Source organism: Echinops telfairi, unplaced genomic scaffold, assembly GCF_000313985.2.
Source record: "Echinops telfairi isolate 266 unplaced genomic scaffold, ASM31398v2 ScPeMD7_18;HRSCAF=68, whole genome shotgun sequence".
In the NCBI taxonomy this organism is placed as follows: Eukaryota; Metazoa; Chordata; class Mammalia; order Afrosoricida; family Tenrecidae; genus Echinops; species Echinops telfairi.
The window spans coordinates 28,281,842-28,301,885 of record NW_022103915.1 but is presented as its reverse complement, the minus strand read 5'-3'; the positions used below and the strand labels follow the sequence as shown (position 1 = coordinate 28,301,885).

Genomic DNA, 20,044 nt, shown 5'->3' with positions numbered 1-20,044 from the left:
GTCCCTGGGGAAGAGTCAGGCTTAAAGAAGGCCTTCTTTGTAACAGAAGGAGACGTGGTATCTAGCATCCTCAGGTGTGTCCTCGTCCCAAGGGTCCTTTGGTTCCTGAACTCCGGGATGAGGCAGTGCATGCTCCTTAGGTGTGATGCTAGCCAATGGGAATGCTGAAGGGGGTGAGCGAGGCCCACCCAGCCTGGAAGATCCATCCATGGCCACTACTGCCACAAGCAGAGGACTGTACCCCAGCTTTGCTTTGGAGTTGTGCTTCCAAGTCTGGCCTGCAGATGTCCCTCCCTCCATGCCAAGTGGCAGAGTGACTACTTAAGAATGCAGCAGCAGCTGCCCACCACCGGGCTAATGACAGGGACAAGGCTCGCCATGACCCCCCCCCACCCCGCCCCCCGGGCCTTCACTAGGTCTCCCTCAGACCACAGCCAGGCCGCTCTCTCAGCTGGACCCTCAGTTTCTAGCCTGGACCACTTCCCGTCTGTCCTGTAAGGCTTCATGGTCTGAAATCTAACTCTGACTGTGCCCCTCCCCTGCTCAGACTCCTTGTGTGGCTAGACTCAAGTTATAGGTTCCTTCGCTTGGCCTTCAAGGCCCCTTTTGCTTGGGCCCCAGCTCTCGGCTTTAGGTCCTGTCTGCCTGTCTCTCCGTGACAGTGACACGCCTGAGGCTCCAGGCCTGCCCCCTCTCCCCAGACAGCTGCTCTGACCATGGCTACTTGCTGACACCCCATCCACCTTCCAGCCCGGCACAGGTGGAGCTTCTGGTCCCGGCCACTGGATGAGCTCTCCCCAGCTCCGATCACCTTTCGTGCACTTGCCAGAAATCCCTCCTGACTGGAAGGGCCGCCCCAGCCCTTCTCTAGTCTGGGCACATCAGGGAACCAGAGGTAGTGAGCGAATGAGCCCCAACCCCGTGCACTCAGTCGACCAGTAAGTACTCCGTGAGCTCCTACTCTATGCACTGGGAGGCAGTGGGGAACAAGCCGGGCGTGGTGTCTTTTCAGTGGAGTGTGCTGTAGAAGCCACCAGAGCTCTGTCCATCCCACCACCCTCCTCACCCCTGGTGCTCCCTGGTGGGCTGTGCTCAGGGAATGCAGATCAGCAAAACACTGGCCTGGGCTCTGGGCTCTTGGGCAATTCATACAGAAGCAGCCCGTTGGGCCTTCCCTCAGCTCAGACCCTGTCAGAGACCACGCCTACTTGCAGGCTCCACCCCCTCCCACTGAGCCCCCAGCCCAAGGTCTCAGATGCTGTAGGGGAGGAGAGGGCAGCTTGGACTGAGGCACAGATGGACCCTATCTTCATTCTCTCCCCCCTCTGCCCTCAGACATGAGGAGGAAGAGGAGGAGGAGGAGGAAACACAGGCCCCGGGTAGGCATTCCACCCTGGTGCCCTGGGTCAATGGATCCCAGCACCCAAGACCTCTGCCAACCCGGCCACTGCCTAGCATTAACCCTTCAGTTGCAGGATGGTGAGGTAAGCCAGGGCTCCAGGGGAGGGCCAGGCACAGTTGGGGCAGGATGGGACATTCGTCAACTGTGACAGAAGTATTTTTGATACTTACATTAAATATTTTAGCAACCATCGGGTGTCTGCATCAGCTCCTTCCAGCGAGGCCCGGCCCTGAGACCAATCACAGTGCCCGTATGATCACATCAAATCCGCTTTAAAACCACATATTTTATTAATGCTCTTCATCAGCAATACAGGGCCATCTGTCCAAAGTCCCACACCCCAGCATCCCTACCATCACGCCCCACTCCATCTCCGTCCCTGGCATTGACAGATCAGGAGCCGACTCCACCCCCCTCATGTTGGCCCCCCAGGGATGAGCCTCCAAGAGGCTGGGCATGGCGGGGCTGGCTTCCAAACTTGAGCTCTGGGGCCAAGAGAAGACCAAGGCCTGGTTTCCTGGACCCCCTCCCCCCTCCCCATTGGGCACAGGGTGCTTCAGCAGGGTCAGAATCAGGGTGGGCAAGCCCCCATAGCTCCTCCATGGAGGCTCACTGAGCAGCAGCAAGGGCCCCACTCCAGTTATCTTCTGCCTCAGTCTCCCACATGACCCCTGCTGACCAGCATGACAGGATGACTGAGTGACCACTTTCCCAGGGGTGGAAGTCACCCCACGGGTGCTTACACTGGTGTGGAAGCCCATCTCGAGATGCACACACAGCAGATGAAGCTGGGAGGGCAGGTGACTATGTGCTTGCAGGACGTGGAAGGGATCAAGCCCTTAGCCCTCAGGTGTGGTGGCAGGATGGGCGAGGTCCTCCCCCCCCCTTGGCTCACCAACACACAGGGTGGTCTGCCGTAACTACTGGGCCATTGTGACCTTTGCTGACGCTACGGCACCGTGGGCATTAGAGGGAACGGCACACTGGCCTCGGGGCCCAGGCCAGCTGTGGTGCACTTGTTGTCCCCACTCACTCAGAATCCCAAGGTCCCAGAGCCCCGGAGCCCATGACAGCCCCCCAGTCAATGCATCAGATGAGGGGGGCAGTCTGACCATGACACACCTGTGTGCTGCTCTCCCCCATCCCCCAGGTCCCCCTCAAAGTTGAGTCTGACTTTCTTCTTGTGTCTCCTCCCCACCACTGCCCCCATCTGACCCTGACAGGGCTCCGTCTCCCGTTCTCAAATCCTAGCCCCCTCCACCACCCCCTTAGCCTCCCCGCTGGCCAGCTCCTCCTGACTCCTGCCTCAGTGGCAGGGGGTGGGGGGGTGTCCTGAACATTCACTTCACACCGTGGACCAGCTAACTCACAGGCAGCTCTGCAGGTCTCGCCCTGGGGCCTGGAATTGCCAAGAGGATGCCAGACCAGAATGGCAGAGCAGGTAGGATCTTGGAGCTTGTCGAGCTGACCCTGGGCAGAAATCCCCTTGCCAGGCATGTTTGGCAGATGGCAGCCCAGTCCCTGCTGGGATGCCTCCAGTGGTGGGCACTGGGCCATACTACCTCCCTGGGCAGCCGTTCCAACACCGAGCCATCAGTGCTGCACGTCCTTTACACAGGGCTGAAACTAGCCTCTTTGCTCTTCTCCTCAATGCCCAAGGGTCCAGCCTCTGCATGACCCTCTCCTCCCTCTCTGTGTTGAGACCATGCTCCGCCCACTCCTCGCTCTCCTACTCTCTGACACACACACACACACACACACACATCTCCTTCCCTTCTATATGGCAATGCAGTCACATGCCTCATTTCTCTGAGCTTCCCCTCTTCCTCTCCCTCCTTCCTACAAAGACCTGGGGGGGGCGGGAGGGGTGTGTGGAGACCCACAGGAAAGGTTGGAGGAATGCCAGGGCCAAAAGCCAGAAGAGTGTTTGACCGGGTTCTGAACTGGGCTGGGGCAGCTGCTTGGGCAGATGGACAGGGGACAGTTGACTCCCAGCTCCCAGAGAAGGGGCTGTACCACTTGACTGAGAGGCGAGTGGGTGGGCAGGCTAGCTATCCCCTCTTTCCCTCCACTGTGCACAATTCCACAGGGGGGGGCGAGGCCACACCCATCCTTTTCCATCCTCCCCAGGCTCTGATGAGTGGTGATTCTAAGCCCCCTTTGCTGGCCTCAAGGCCCAGGAGAGCGTCCTGCCAGGAGCAGGATTCCACGCCGCCCCCCCCTCCCCAGTCTCAGTATGGCAGCAGAGGGGAAGCATCCTAGCAGACAGCAGCGGGGCCATCAGACTTGGGAGCGAGTGGCTGAGGTAGGCAGGGGGAAAGCGGGACCCTCCAAGGGGAGAGACAGAAGCAGGGGTATCTTAGCAGTTAGCAGCCATCTCGCTGGCTCCTCATTGGAAAGCTGGCCGTGCCCAGCAGGTCATTTTCCCTCCGCCTCACCATCCACCAGTCGACCAGGTTCTCGGCAGTCACAGCCCCTGGCTGGACGCTGGACCCTTCCCAGCCCGATGTTGCTGTGGGTCATAGGTGGATTCGGGGTGGGGGGTGAGGACATGATCTTATGTTTGGGAGGAGTGGAGACACAGAGAGAGGGGTGGTGGTGGGGATGGCTGGGCAGGCTACTTGTCCCATTGCTTGGAGCCCTCGTTTCCGACGTTGAACATGGGCACCAGCAGGCCCAGCAGCCACCTCTTCCCGAAGACCTCCTGCAGGTTCTTGCGCCAGGGCCGAGCCCGCACCTCCACCCCCTTTCGCACCTGGTGCCGGGTCTGTCCCCGGAGAATCAGCAGCAGCTGGTGGCAGCAGAAGCCAGCGCAGGCCAGGCCGATGGCAAACCAAAGGTAGAGCATGAGAATGATGAACATTTCAGAACCGAGGACAGCTCCTGCAGGGGGAGGGACACACACCAGACCTGCTTTATACCCAGGCCACGTAGGAACCGCTATCCAGGCAGGCGCTTCCCTCTGGGAAGGAGGGAGATTAAGGAGTAATGAGATGGAAGCTACATTTTGTAGCAACCCAAGCGCTGCAGGCAGGGAGAGGAAAGGGTGGACCCAGTGACCAGAACTTCTCCCCGGGGCTGCTGGCTCCCAGAGCCGGGGAAGTGCTGAGCCCAACGGTGGGAGCCCACAGCTCCCAGGGGTTGTACCCAGGGGTGGCCTGATTCTCCTGAAATGTGGACGTTCCAGGGGAGTCCGACAGGGATATCCATGTGAGCTGGGCTCTGGGCAGCGGCCTCAGCTAGTGCAACTTGTCCCTGTGCAGCTGAAAGTAGGGCCTGGGAGGATTCAGCAAAGGGACCACATGATGGAGGGCAGGGACGACGCATCAGGAATGACCGGTCAGCTTCCAGGGCAGTGCTCAGCACCAGCTCAGAGAATAACGTAGTCATTCATATTAACAAGGGGACGTCGGGCATCGCCACCTGAGCATAAGGCCAAAGCTGTCCCATCAGTCGGAGTTTGCTAGAGCTTTAAGGCTAGAAAACACCCCCACCAGGTCACGAAGTCTCACTCCCTGCCTTGGGAAGGACTTCCCCGGAAACACCCCCCCACCCCCCCAACAAGCATTCTCCACAGCTGGGCTGAAACATCCACCAAGGGGTAGAGTTCTCGCGCGGGGGTCAGAGAGGCCAGATCACACCAAGTTTGCACTTGGAAGTGTGCTCATCTGTTTAAAGGGCATGCCAATATTGATTTCATAGGGTGTGTAAGGCAAGGAGACTGGGGGCTAATCCCCACCCCCATTTTGGGTCACACTCAGAGCAGTGCTCTCTGCTGAGGACCACCTAGCAGGACCAGCAGGGACCCGCAGTTATCACCTGAAACTGACCAGCAGCCCCCTTCTCATCCCTCGGGTGCAGAGCTCTACAGCTCCCAGCTACAACTTGGGCAGCCATGGGAAAGACATTGAGCTTGACCCGCTCACAACCAGACATCGGACCCAGGAGAGGACTAAAAAAAAATCCCTCTTTCCTTCCTTTCCTGCCCATCTGCTCTAGAGATCCCACCTTTCCCACCTCATGTGCTCCTGCAAATCTCCAGGAGGTCCCTCCCTCCCCCAGCTTCCCCCAGCCCATATCTTCCCGGCTGGCTCTGGGCTCCAATTCCCTGACCTTGGAGGGCTGGGTTTTTAAAACCTGTCCAGCGAGCAGCCAGGGAGGGTGCAGGCCCGCTCGGGTTTGCTGGTTCGCAGCAGGTTTCTCCTGGCAACGCTGGAGACAAATAAACTGAGCGGCCCCAGGCTGCTTAAGCAGCTGATGGGTAGAGCTGCCCCTCTATAGATATGGGGGTGGGGTGGAGTGGGCAGCAGCAGGGCAGGGCTCACACTGGTCTGCCCCTGCCTGGGACCCGAATGTCCCTGGTCAGCACAGGCCATCTGGGGTGCCATGTGCAGGACGGAGGAATGTTGACAGGGCGCAGTTGTCCGAGCACGAGTGGGCACGTGAGACATCTGAGCTGTCAGTCGGGGGCCTGCCTGGCAACTCAACCCCAGGGGCTGAGCTGCTCTGCTGGGGCTGTTCCCACAGACGTCTCTCTTGGTACTAAATCAAGACACGAGGAAGACCTCACGCCCTTTTCTGGCCCCGGGCAACAGCTACGAAAAGCCTATTCGGGGACCTGCTTTCTCTCAGAGTGTTTGAAGTTGCCTAGCCTGCTGCCTCGGTGCCTCTGAACTATTTAATAAGCTCTGGGCTTCTTTTGGAAAGCCACAGGCTCTTCCGAAAGGGCCGGAAAGACTCCGCCATCCTCTGGCAGACCGAGGCCCCCCATCTTTAAAGCACCTAGGGGCTGAAAGATGTGCCCCCTCCCTCCCTCATTCCTCAGGAAGCAGCTCCATCAAGCGCCCTGGAGAGGCAGTGTGGTGCAGTGGAACGAGCCCCAGCGTTGGAGAGCGGCAGCCAGGAGTCCCCATCTCAGGTTGGAATCATGGCAGCTGGGTGGCTGGGAAGCAACCTTCCTTGCTGAGCCTTGGCCCTTCATCTTTAAAACGACCCAGCTCCCAGGCTTGCCATGAGGACGGGATGAGATGAGGGCACATAAGTGGGGCCCGCATCAGAGATGTTTATCAAATCCGAGTCCCCCTGCCCTCCCACTGGCCTGCACTTATCCAAGCACCATGCTATAGGTCAGATGGCCTCATCTCCATTTCGGAAAGGGGACGACACAACTAGAACTGGCCACACAAAGCCAGAGGGGAAGACACTTCTAAAACCTCACTTGGCAGGCCTCGGCCTCTTTGGCATCAGCCAAGGGCCAGTGACCAGCAGCCACCTGACTTTCAAAGACCCCTTCCCACATCTGGCTCCCAGGGCCCAAGTTCACAGCCACCCCAGAGGTTGACAGCTGCTCTAAACTCCAGGGCAGTACCTGAGCTGGGGATACTTGATTCCTATCAATCCCTTGTGCCTTCTTATTCCTCCTTGCCCACCCATCCTCCTGGGCAGGTAGAAGAGAGGAGGTATGCGCTCAGCCATTTGGATTGAGAATGGGAGGAGGCGGGTGGGGGAAGCTGGGCAGGCAGGGTATCTGGGTAAGGGGAGGAGAGAGGAGAAATGCTGGCAGGGGAGGCAGATGAGATTAGGAACCTTGGTCTCCTTTTCCTGGTGTTGAAGGATTGTGGGACTCCCTCCTTCTGCTGAGCAGGGGCCTGTCCTTCCCCCATACCCCCGCCCCAGCAGCCACAGCCTGGCTCTGTTCTCTCATCAGTGAGAAGCCCTTCTTCCTTTCTTTCCTGGGCCCCAAACCTGGCACATATGGGCAGGCCTCAGGCCCAGGTGCACCATGAATCAAATCATTGTAAGACCCTTCCTTTGCAACCGCCCGGTTTGTGCAATGAAATTACTTGGATCAGGAAGTTTAACCAGGTTTCCTGGCTCTCCTCAACCCTCCACCTGCCTGTGCTCACACCCCACCCCCTAGCCCACCCGGCCACCCTCCCCCGTCCTGGTTATTTTAGTCCCCGCAGCCTCCTGTGCCAGCACCCAGATACAGAAGGCTCCAGAGCTGTGAGTTCTGGGCCCGGCTCAGCCACCATCCCTCAGGCAGCCCCCAGAGCTGGGGCCTCCCCGGGTTCCTGTGTTCTCGCTGCCACAAGGCGCAACCGCTCTCTGCCTGGGCAGGACTGGGCTGAAGAAAACTGTGCCAGCCCCCACAGACACCAACCCTGCTGGCTTTCCCCAGAGCGCAGAGTTGGGTGTTAGGAATGGCCTGCCAAGACAAATCAAGATAACCCTGGGTCTTAGTGCAGCTGGTTGCCGCCTGTCTGTCTTTGTCCCTGAAGGGTCCTCACGGGAGGGCGCACACTCCTGTGGTATGACAATCTCTGAGCAGGCCAGGCGCTGCCACTCAGTTGAATGAACTGAGGCCAGCATTTGACTTCTGTCCAAGCCTCAGTTTCCTCCTCTGGGAAATGGGGTATCCATTACACACACACAACACACACACACACAACCTATTGTGAGACAAGCCTTTGGTCAGTCAGAGTCAAAGGCCAAGGTGAGAAAGGAGTAGAAGGGAATGAGATAGGGGCAAATTTCAAGGCAAGGACTGCCACCAGGCATCCAGTGGGACCTCACTGAGGCGCCCTGCTGAGCACCTGCATGGGAGCTGACATGCCTGGCACATGTAGGTCTCTGGCCCTCCTGGCGCCCGCTCCCCATGGCCCCCACAGCTCTTTGGGGTGTCGAGAAAGCTACTAACCATGCCTGCTGCTCAGCCTAAGTACCTCCTGCTCTGAGCCATTTGAAGGCTTCAGGAGGGCCAGGGAGGGTCAGGGGGTTGGGGGGGGGTGAACTTCACCTCTAGCTGGGGCTGGCCTGGCACCATGTTGAACCTTGGGGAATGTGGGAACAGGAGTGGGGGCCAGACAAAGGAGCAGTCAGAGCATGGGCAAATGTCAGGTGGAGATACAGAGGGATGGCCAGCACCCAGCTCCAATTGGCCCAAAGGAGGTGGGCTGCCTGCATCTATCTCCAAGGTTCTATGAGCAAATGAACAGGAGAGACTGAGGAGGAGACAGTAGATGGGGAGGGAGTGGGGAAGCGCTCACCAGATCAAATTCAGCCACCCCCAGATCAATGCGTATTTCAGAGGGGCAATGGATCCTCATGCAGTGACTCAAACAGGGGCCCGATGGTGCAGTGCAGTGATTAAGGACGTGGCTGCTAACAGAAAGGTAGGTGATTGGACCCATGGGAGAAAGCTGCGGCAGTCTACTCTGAAGATTCCAGCCTGAGAGGTACCAGAGGCCCGCTTGGAGTCAGAATGGGCTGACAGCAATGGGTTTGGCTGTCCCAGATAGTGCATGGAACACCATTACACTCTATCGTACATTAGTTGATCTGAAATTCCACTTTAAACTGGGTATCTTGTGTTTACCTTGGCTAAAGCAAGCCGGGAGAGGTGGGGGTGAATAGGGCCTACCCCGCCTGCCCAGGTCACTCACCGGAGAAGAACTGGCTGATGGAGGTGGGAAGGAGTGTGAGGAAGGCCAGTGGGTGGGCGAAGGAGATGGACAGGACCGTGGAGATGTGGGCCACGCCGGCCACCATGGAATAGAGGCAGGCCAGCGACGTGTAGAGGCAGAACAGGATGAAGTTGCGCATATTCCTGCTGCCGATGCAGTTGCCCGTGAAGAAACAGTGGTGGTCATGCCTCAGGGTGACCCTGGCGCACACGCGGCAGAAGTGGGTGCTGGGCGGGGGGCATGGTGCCTGCCTGACCGAGATCTCCTGGCAGGCGCCCAGGTCGTCCGGGGAGTTCTGGATGACCAGGACGTAATTGCCCAGGGCGTTGGCAGAGAGGAAGAGGAAGAAGGCCCCGTGGAGCAGGGCGGGCGAGAAGAGCGGGCGGGCCCCCGGGTCCTCGGGCATGCTGGGCAGGAAGAGGAAGAGCTGCAACACCAGGGTCACCAGCGAGATGCACAAGAAGTAGGCAGGGGCCACCACGTTCAGCAGCCGCAGGGCCAGCATCCTCGGTTACATGCCTGCAGGCCGGGGCGAGAGGGAGACTGACCACGGTGTCCTGTCGGGGTGTCCTCGTCCTCACCTGCTCCTCAGGCCACACCCCAGGGTCCAAGCCTCTTGCAAGTCCATGCCCCCAAGCTTCCCACCCAATCACCTTTCCTGCCTCTCTAGGGTGCCAGCAGGCGTGAGACACCCCGCCCCCATGGGCCAGGCCCTGCTAGAGGGTGCCAGCGCCTGGGGGGGGGGGGGCGTGTCTCACATCCTTGGCACCCTGGATCAGGCACCAGGAGGGGGGTGGCCCTTGCTTGCTCCCAGTAGGGGACGGGTGCTGGGGCAGGCCGGAAGCTCCTCTCCCTACTGCCTTGAGACTGGCCCACGACAGCTGGAGATTTCTGGTTGAAAACCCCTTCACAAGAGAAGGCCCAGGATTTGGGGTGGGATAGGGGAAGCAAAAGAAATGTACCCCTTGACTTCCTGGAAGTCCCACGTCATCGCCCCTTCCCCTCCCAGCAGAAGCCTCAAGGTACCTGCTTTGGGGCTATGTGTGCGTGTGGGCCCGTGGTGTGTGTGTCTGTCTGTGTGTGTGTCTGTGTGCCTGTCTGTGTCTGTGTCTGTGTGTCTCCTTGTCCCTGACTACTGTACATGCAATTGTATGTGCCTGGGTTTCTGTCTGTGTCTGTCAGTGTATACACATGCACACGCAGCCGCTGCCAGCCTGGCTTAAAACATCAACAACAACAACAACAACCAATTAAAGCAATCAATGTATTCACACACTCGCTCAGGCTCCTGGTGGGGTGGGAGCGCAGCTGGGGTACCTGTATCAGCAGGTCGTGGTCAGTTCATCTCTCCAACGCCGGCTGCCCTGGCTATTGCTTTGCAAAGAGCGTTTTCATTTGAGACGACGAAATTAACCCCCCCACTCCCTTCGCGCCCGCAGCCCGCCCTCCTGGCTGGAGAAACCCAAACAACCCCCATGGCGACGAGACCCTTTAGTGGCCGACAAGCCCTGGGCGCATAAGTGGATGCTAAACACGATTTTCCGTAGAGGGAGCCCCCGCCTCAAAGGGCAACCCCAGCCGCACCCACACCCACCTAGTCCCCCCGCGGCCCCAGTTCCTGTCCACCTTGGGCAGCCCCCCGGGATAGCGGGTTCTGGGTGCCCTGGAGAACTTTTCCGGGGGCTAAGGAGTCGGCCATCCAGAGGCGCAAGAGAAAGTTGCGGTTGAGTCCAGGGTGGGCCGATGCCACAGGGCCTCCGTCCAGGCTGCCCTATCCGGACTGGGCGGCTGGTCACCTTGGAGTCCCCTCTGCAGGTGCCAATGCCAGGGGGACCTGCGGCCTCCTGGCGGAGCGCGGGCTCGGCTCTGCAGCAGGGGCGCAGCACCGAGCACGCCCGGAGGTGGCTGCTGGAAGCTTCGCACCACGCTCCCCTGCGCCCCGGGCCGCCGCGGCACTGCACTGCCCACCCAGAGAGCCCTTCGCCCCGGGCTCCAGAGAAGCAAGTGTCTTCCCCGCGCTGGTCGCCAGGGGGGCGCAGGAGCTGCCTCCAGACGCGCCGTGGCGCCGGGGAGGCGAAGGACCGGGGCCAGGCGAGTGAGGGGCGCTTGGCGGGCGGGCGGCCGCAGCCCGGGCCCTGCCCTGGGGAGCGGACGGCCGAGGCCGCCGGACGCCCGCGGCCCGGGCACGCGGGGAGCTGTCCGTTCAGCACCGGCGGCGCCGCGCCCGCGGCGGAGAGCGGCACAACGGGAGCCCCAGCGAGACCGGCAGCGCCGGCAGTCGCCGGCGGCTCGGCCACCGCCTCCCGGTCGCCTGGGCAGCCGGCCCGGTGGCCGCCGCCGGCCCGCCGCAGAGGACCGGGAGCGGGACTCACCGCGCTCGGCCGCTAGCAAGAGGACCCCTGGGTGCCGGCACTCGCTTCCTGCAGGCGGCAAAGTTGCGGGCTCGGCCCGGCGGGCTCGCTGCCTCCTCGCGCTGCGCTTCGGGGACTGGGCAGGTAGCGGGAGTGTGGGGAGGAGGGAGCGGGCAGCTGCCGTCCTCCCACTCGGGCGCCAGCGATCGGGGGCCAGCAGGCGGCGGGGATGGCAGCTGGGCACCCCCAGCCCCGCCACCCCTCCCTTCCCTCTTGGGGGCGGTGCTCTGGCTACCCCTCTCATCCCAGCCACCCCCACCTCACCCCACCCCCAGGTCTCTTTCTCTGGAGCGGGCTGGGCCACCCTGCCTGACTTCATCCTCCCAGTTCCCACTGGGGATTCAGCGCTGAGGCCCATGCCTTAGCCGTCATCCACTGACCCTTCCCTCCACTCCACGGCTGCTCTCAGCTCTGCGAGGAGTGGGGTGGGGAGACCGACCTGGGGGTGGGCGTGCAGCTCGCTAGAAGCGACACCCCTAACGACCCCGGTCACTTCCTAGGAGGACTGTGCCCAGTGGGGTTGAGACCCAAACCCTGGTGTCCATGTGGCTGGGCTTGAGTGGCCACCATCCACCATGGGGTGACCCTAGACGCCACTTCCTCTGCGAAGTGTTGAGGTGAAGATTAAGTGACCACGGGTGGAACATGCACACCCAAACACAGACACTCGTCCTAACCACTGACGCCCGATCAGGCGCTTACTGTGTGCACCAGGCACTGTGCTCTGTCTCAGGTAGCGGTTTTGTTCAGCCTCTCATGGTCTGGGAAGCAGGAGGGTTCCCATTTTACAGATGGGAAGTTGAAGCTCAGAGAGGCTAAGGCAGGTGCCCCAGGTCACCCAGCCCGTAGGTGGTAGACACTGAACTTGAACTCGGTTCTGGCACCAGTGCTCCTATGCATGGTTCCTACCCAGCCCAGTGTCACCCTGGGGCCCAGAGGGAGCTCCGCTTGGGGAGAGGGAAGACAGCCATCCATGTATGCAGACACAGACCAAGAGCGTCTGCCTAGAACTTCACCCTCGCCTCCCTTGTTCTTCCCCAATCCATCGTTTGGAGGTGGGTTCTGCCACAAAGCCAGGGACAGCAATGTGGAGTGGGACCCAGATGGACTGCAGAAACAGTGGCATCATTGCCGTCCTTAGTTTCCTGGGCTGTCGTAGGAAACTCACCTTCTCCCCAGGAAGGTAAACACAAGAGAGACATGATTGCTTCTTGCTTTCAACCAGCTGATTAAAGCAGGAGCAATCCCTGGAAGGAGGGCCGTATGTTTATCAGCCTCTATCTGGGAATCAACAGACACCGGTTCCTCTGCAGGAGACTGGATGCATCCCAACAAGAAGGGGGCTAGGAAGTCTTCTACTCTCCTGAAAGCAGACTCACAGATAAGCCAGCCCGACAGGGCTTCCCCTCCTGTAGCGCTGAGCTCTGGTGGCCCCAGGGAAGGACAAGTGGCCTTTTCCCCTTCAGAGAGGCTTTGTGTCCAGATCCCAGGCTTGGGGAGGGAGTGAGCCTGGAGCACCTTGGTTTGGGCTATATTGATGAAAGATCTCCATTCCCTAAATACCTTGAGAGTGGGGCAGTCTTTCTAATTTTATTTTGCATATGGGTGTGTGGTGGGAAGGTGTGTGTCTGGATTCGTGTGTGCAAGGGGAGGAGAGGCGAGAGAGAATGAGAAGCTGAGAGAATGTGGGAAGATGGCAGTGGGGGAAGGGAGGACGCTGCCAGGAAGGAAAGAGAAGGAGGTATGGCGTGGAGACCAGGACAGAAGGGCCCACAAAGGTGTATTCAGAAATCCCCTTTGACCAGAGGAAAGGGCACAGAAACCTTGCCTGGAGAGGTAGTGGTTCTCGCTCGCCTCTGTAAGGGGGTCGAGGTGAAGGAAGTAACAGCCAAAGGCCGTTTGGCTTGGTTTTCTAAAATCGGCGCTGACTCCTGACACAATCAATGGGGAGGCCCGTTTTGAAAGACCACTTTCAATCCTGTCCTAGCCCCCACCTCTGAAGGGAGCAGGCACAAAACTCATACTTTCTGGACACGTTGCAACTGTCTGACCTTCAGCAAGCCATCTGGCTGCTCCCCTCTCTGTATCCTCGTCCATAAAATAAGATTAATAGGTGCAATACTGTGACTTTGGGGCAACGAGGATTAAATGGGACGATGTCATTGAAGTGGCTTGGTCCGGGCAGGAGACTGGACAGTGTTAGCGAGTCTCCCCTTTTTTCTCTCTCCTGAACCTTTATTCACAGATTTCCAACTGGAATAAGAGCTCCTGGGGTCTTCTTCATGATACCTAGCAGGAGGCCTTGTCAGCATAGATGTCGAGTGATATCTATCAGTTGATCATACGTGGATGATGTTGGCTTTCTGAGAGGACTAGCTAGTCTGAAGGCCTTGGGGAGACCTGGTGAAGATACATTTGCTATTGATCTTGCAGCCTGCTGCCTGCCCTAAGTATAATCTCATCCCCCACAAACAGTATCAGAAAAATAACTATAAACACACACACACACACACACACACACACACACACACACACCTTGTCATAGATGCTTACAGTTAAGCGGAACCTGCAGACAGTCCCTAGGGACAGGCTCAGGTTAAATGATAAACCGCCTCTGAGTGCCACGAGCACTTTCCCGGAGAGCCCTGCTGTACGTCTGGCTGCCTAGGGTGTCATTTGAGTCAAGAAAATTCCCTTCGAAGTGGCAATCATTCGAGTTTGCTTCCAACGGCTCTGTACAAAGAGCGACCTTCTGTGAAACAAGCAACTTCTTCCTTGGGTGGGGAGACCACCTACATCCACCAGTCTGATCCTCACACTCCCCAGGGTTTGGGCGGGAGAATGTGACAAGGTGCAAGGCGCCACACGGGAGGAGTTTCCTTCTCATGCTCCTATTGCAGATGGATCAAGGGCGAGGCCAGCAGTGGCCTGGAGTTTAACTGGGGCCCGGAAAGGAAGATGATGAAAGCCGTGCTCGGTCAGAAGTCTCCCCTGTCCGTAGCAGCAGCAAAGTGCTCCCTGAGCCTCAGACGACTCAGTAAGATGCGGTCCCGCCTGCCCAGAAAACATGCAAGCGGAATGTTCGTTCCAGCCCACTGGAAATTTGAATGATCATGAATTTCTTTTTGGAGCTAGTAATTTACGTTGCCAACGATGTCTTCATTTTAAACAGCAACAAAAACATTACTTTGGTGTAGTAAAGCGTTTTGTATGTTACAAAGTACACCCACAAAATGATAATTTCCTTCTGCAAGTCTCTCTTGGTGGCCCTGTAAGCTGGCTGGGGCAAGAATGATTAAATCCATTTTTCTTACGAGGATACTGAGGTTTAGAGCTTTGTTGCATGTTAATCAGCAAGTCTTGCCCACGTTGAATAGAAAATGCAATTTCATATGCAAAAATCTCACCGATCCTTAACTCTTCAGGAGTATGCCAGGTGCACAAAGGAAGCACGCTAGTACTTCCTTTACTCACGCAGGGGAAGACCTGCCAGAGGACCCTGTTTAGAAATGGCTGCCCGCTGCACTCTGAACGCCCTCTCCTCTGCCCCGTTTGCCTTTGACCTGGCATAGTCCATGCTTACTGTCTGCCTTGTCCCTCGAGAATGCTAGCTCCACAAGAGCAGGATTTGGACTGTTTTGTTCCCTATAGGCCCCTTTTCCAAAAGGAGGCCTGGTGGTGCAGCCGTCGCATTGGGCCGCTAAGTGCAAGGTCGGCAGTTCGAAACCACCAGCTGCGCTGTGGGAGAAAGACGAGGCTTTCTGCTTCTGTACAGAGTTACTGTCTGTAAGGAGTTGTAGGCTGTCTACTCTGTCCTATAGAGTCGCTATGCATTGGAATCAACTCCACGCAGTGCGCTTGTTTATTTCTTTATTAACCCTTCCTTGAAGCATGCTGTCCTCTTCACTACATCAACTCTAAGGGTTCAAATCCTGTTCCTTTGCAGTGCCCTGTGAGTTTGGGAACTTCAGAGAGAACTCTGAAGGGGCCAAGGTCAGGGCTGGCGGGCAATTAAAAAACTCAACCACATTCACTGCCATTGAGTCGATGCTGACTTAACAGTGACCCCTGATGGGGTTCCGAGACTGTAACTTTATGGGAGTAGAAAGCCCAGTCTTTCTCCCGCAGAGCTGCTGGTGGTTTTGAACAGCCGACCATGCGGATTGCAGCCCAACTCGGAACCACTACAGCACCAGGGCTCCTTTGGAGGGTGGATGGGGTCAGGTTTTTCAATGACCTTCTCCTAGGACAGCCCCTGCTCCCCTGGAAGAATGGGGAGGTACAGTGTCATGATGGCAAACACAAACCCCTCGGTGCAAAGTCCCGGGGCTTGTTCTGTCCAGTGCACTTTTCTGTTGTCTTAACGAGCCCCTGGCCATCCTGTACTCTTCAGGAAGGTATGTCACGATCATCCCTGGGGGTCAACAAAGCGAAACAATTGCCATCACCTCTGAGCTGACCTCTCTGCCTTGAATCTCACTGGCCCCGCAGATCCCTTCATAAACTGTAGTATTAAATAAAAAATTGGCGCTGGGGGGTGTGGGGTGCCAGCCCCCACCCGTTGATACTACTATTAGTACTACTCGGATTCAGTAATACTACTTCTGGGTTCAGTAATGCACAATTGTACGGTTGAGATATATAAGCATTATATTAAAGTCATCAAGAGCATGAGAGATATTACAATAATACAGTCAGACACATTACATGATACCATAGCTCACCTCAGCCCAGCTTGGTGGTCCACATGGAGAGAGGGGGAAGGGAAGGAGGGCAAGGGAACAAGGGAGAGGGGAGTGACCAGGGAGTGAGCAGCAAGGAGCTCAGAGTCAGAGAGAGCTCTATTGCTGACTCACACCTATATACCTTTTGGGGGCAAGCCAGCCCACTAATTACAGGTAGAGACATACATCACAGGGAGGAGCTGCACTATAGGTTACACAGCAATGAGGGGGTGGTCTAGGGGGTGGTCTCTGGGTCTCCATAGGAACCATTATCAGTAGGGTGCAAACTCTGCCTACAGGAGCCTGTCCATTGTCCCCAGAGGCAGGGAGCAGGCCCACCCCTGTGAAGGGATGAGACAGCAGTCTGGCAACTGATTGCCCTCAGTAGGGGAATGCCTGCGCATCTGACCTCCCCCCACAAGAAACCACTGTTTGGATGGGACCTCATTTTTGGAAGGACCCTCACGAGAGGAAGAGCCTGTGTGACCGAGAGAACTTGCCTGCGGCTACCCACCGACCGCAGAGGCATGTGTCAACATATCTTACTGGATTAAACCTGTGCACTATGGGCTGCAGGCCTCGGAGAGAGTGAGCAAGCAATGCTTCTGTACTTAACCGCCTTACTGGGCATCGATATGATTGTAAGCCTGCAGCACATGCATCAAAGGCTTAAGCGTTCTGCTGTGTGTGTGTGTGTGTGTGTGTGTGTGTGTGTGTGTGTGTGTGTGTGTGCAGGCACGCGGGCACGGGCACGGGGGTGGGGGGCAACCCCAGGGCTGTTCAGCATCCCAGCAAGCGCCTGTGTGCAGGTAGAAGCAGCAGGTCTGAATGCCCACCTCTGGGTGACAGATAGTCCTAGCAGTCTCCCTAGCGACCGCTGCATCAGCTTGGAAACCTTGGCTTATTTCAAAAGAACCCCCTTTGGCGTGTTCAGGCTGTGGAAGAAGCAATGCCCTCTTTTACCAATGAGCCCTGGTTTCCAGGGACTGCTTAGGGAGCCCTGGTCCGGATGCCTGCACCTGTGCCGGACCAGCACCAGCTGAAGTAGCTGGATGCCGCTGAGTTAAAGGGCACACTCTGTGTCAGAGCCTGCCGTGGGGAGAGGGGGAGGATAGGAGGAGAGAGGGAGGCCAGAAGGGGTAGGAGAGGGCAGAAGTGGGAGGGAAAAAAGGGGGAGCGGGGGTTGGAGCTCATTCATCTGATGACACAATCTTGGTTTATGTCTTTATGAAGGCGGAAGTCCAGGAGGGCCAGGTGGAGACCAGCCGAGGGCTGGTGGGGCCAGGTGTCCAGGACAGGAGGGCATGAGGCAGAAGGCCAATGTCCCGGTTAGGAGAGAAGGAAAGTGAGTCTAGGCAGGGTGAAGTCACTACAAAACCCCTACAGGCCACTGGAGGCCTCTTATGGAGCCCTGGTGGTGTCGTGGTTAAGCATGGGGCTGCAATCCGCACGGTCAGCAATTCAAAACCACCAGCGGCTCTGCGGGAGAGACTGGACTTTTTACTCTCCTGAACAGTTACATTCTCAGAAATCTACCACACTGACTCGATGCCAATGAGTTAGGTACACAGTTGTGGTCACAGCCTTGCCTCCCGTCCCCGACACCCCTGGCCCAGCCCCAGGTCCTGTGCTCTGAAGAACAATGTACTCGGTCTGGGTGTCCACGGCCTTGGGTTTGAATTCCACCTTTCTCATCCACTTGCTGTGTGACCTTGAGCAACTGCCTTCACCTCTCTGAGCAGCTCCCACTCACGGGGCTTTTCACTAACTTGCAGCCTTTGTCTAATGTGCAGAGGTCAGTTGGGCAGCGCCTGCTCTTCCAGAAATAGCCCCAGTCACCACCTACCAACAATCCTGCTTCTGAAGGCGTCCATCGCCCAGCTGTTTCTAGGACATTGTCATTTATGTTGTTATGTCATGTATTGCCTCTTTTCATCTGGGAGATGATAAACCCCACCTCTCCATTTGATTTCTGGAATCCAACGCCCCACGCAGAACCAGACCCATCGTGTTGGCCGACTCAGAGCGACCCTATAGGACAGAGTAGAACTGCCCCATAGAATTTCCCAAGCTGCAGATGACCAGCGTCGCTCCTTCCCCCTAAGGATCGACGACTAGCTGCGGAATGCTTAACCACTGCAGCACTAGCATTCACAGCAGGTCCTCAGTAAACACTGACATGCATCATGAGCCAGGGGAGGGTCAAAGGCTCACGAGGGAATGATTTGGGGTGGCGGCACCTCCCCGTGATGGTGGCGGTGGTTCCACACCTGCCGGTTGTTGACGGAGTTGATTCTGACCCAGGGGAGTCGCGTGTGTCGCATAGCTCTGCTGGGTTTTCAAAGCTCTGACCTTCCTCGAGCAGATGGCCACGCCAGTGTCTGAGGCCTCTCCGTGGATGTGAACGGCCAACCTTTCCATTTGCAGTCAGTCTTGTGCTTAAGCGGTTTCATGTTTGTCCAGCCACCTGGAGCTGCGTATCTCAAACACCCGGGTAGGTAAGTGGCACCTCCATGCCTGGCTTTTAAAATGCAGTGCAAGGGGGGCAGGGGGTAACACGTGGGTTCGACTCAATAAAGATCCCACTGACAGTGACTGGTACCTGCTGCCGACACCTGCTGACATCGACAGACTCAAACAAGCCACATACTAAAATCTCACTGCCCTTGACTCGATTCTGACTCAAAGGGACCGATAGGACAGGGTAGAACTGCCCCTTTGCATTTCCAAGACTTTTAGTCTTTATGGGAACAAATAATCTCATTTTTCTCCTTTGGAGCACCTGGTGGGTTTGAACCACTGACCTTGTGGCTTGCAGCTCAGCACGTAGCCCACTATGCCACCAGGGTTTCTCCAAACGTATCCAAGGTTATAAATACGACACAAGACTGATACAGTTGGCTCTGTAATAGGCAAGGTCGCCCTGAGTGGAGTTCAGGAGAGGGTGGGCGACTAACAACAAGAGCATCCTGTGCGATCAGCAGGGAGCCAGGTACCTTGACCTTGTTAATGTCATGGACTCTTTACAACCCTGTGAATGCAGGGCGGATTCCCCCACTGTATAAAGGAAAAACCAGAGGTTCCTAGTGATTAAGAGATCTTGTACACCCACACAGCTCATTGGCAGCAGAAATCAAATCCAGTCATCTGATTCCCAAACTCAAGTCTCACACAATGTGCTTCCTGCGTCACCTGGCACCCCTCACACAGCCTTCTCTCCTCCAGACTCACACATCACACTGCTGTTGGTCTCTCACACTTGAGTATGAATTGGAACCTTTCCCTCAGTGAAGTGAAACCAAGTGCAGAGAAAATGGGCTTTGTTTTTTTTTGCTATACTGTAGCTTGGAATTGAAGGGGTAGTGGATGACTTTCTGGGATGTTAACCACGGTTAGTAGTTCAAAACCGCCAGCTGTTCTGTGGGGGAAAGATGAGGCAATCTGTTTGAGTCAGATTGACAGCCTTGGAAACTCAAAGGGGTCCTTCTGGGAGGATACGCTCTCCAGCCTGATAATATAGGTTTAGATCCCTGGTGGCATAATGGGTTATACTGCTAACTGTAAGGTCTTCAGTTCAAAACCACCAGCCACTCTATGGGAGAAAGATGAGACTTTCTACTCCCATAAAGAGTTACCGCTTTGGAAACCCACGGGGGCAGGTCTACTCTGCCCTAGAGGGTCGCTAAGAGTCAGAATTGGCTCAATGTCAGTGAGTCGCTTGTTAAGGAGCCCTGGTGGCACAGGAGGCCACACATTGAGCTGTTAACCACAAGGCCAGTGGTTCGAACCCACCAGATTCTCCAAAGCAGAAAGATGAGGTTGTCTCACCCTGTAAAGATTTTTAAAATCTTGGAAGGCCGAGGGCAGTTCCACTCTGTCTCACAGGGTCACTCTGAGCAGGAATTGACTCGATGGCGCTGCGTTTCTGAGCGAGTAACTTAAGAGATGTGACCTTAAGCCAACAGCTACATTTTCTATGTTTCAGGCTCCTCACTTGTAGTGTTTTATACACACACACACACACACACACACACACACACA

General features: G+C 56.9%; 1 protein-coding gene across 3 annotated transcripts; it reads right to left on the bottom strand.

Annotated features, from left to right (window-relative positions):
* Positions 1–1,668: 1,668 nt before the first annotated feature.
* On the bottom strand, positions 1,669–11,445 carry ZDHHC22 (zinc finger DHHC-type palmitoyltransferase 22). 3 transcript variants are annotated; one of them, XM_004698730.2, is made up of 3 exons: positions 11,241–11,445; positions 8,848–9,387; positions 1,669–4,285 (listed from the first exon to the last, which is right to left on the bottom strand). In XM_004698730.2, the coding sequence occupies exons 2-3, from the start codon at positions 9,371–9,373 to the stop codon at positions 4,020–4,022; spliced, it is 792 nt and encodes a 263-aa protein (XP_004698787.1). In that variant the 5' UTR covers positions 9,374–9,387; positions 11,241–11,445; the 3' UTR covers positions 1,669–4,019. The 3 variants fall into 3 exon arrangements, with proteins under 3 accessions (XP_004698787.1, XP_045143958.1, XP_045143957.1); XM_045288023.1 differs by lacking the exon at positions 11,241–11,445 and adding an exon at positions 10,463–10,614; XM_045288022.1 differs by lacking the exon at positions 11,241–11,445 and adding an exon at positions 10,186–10,279.
* Positions 11,446–20,044: the final 8,599 nt, after the last annotated feature.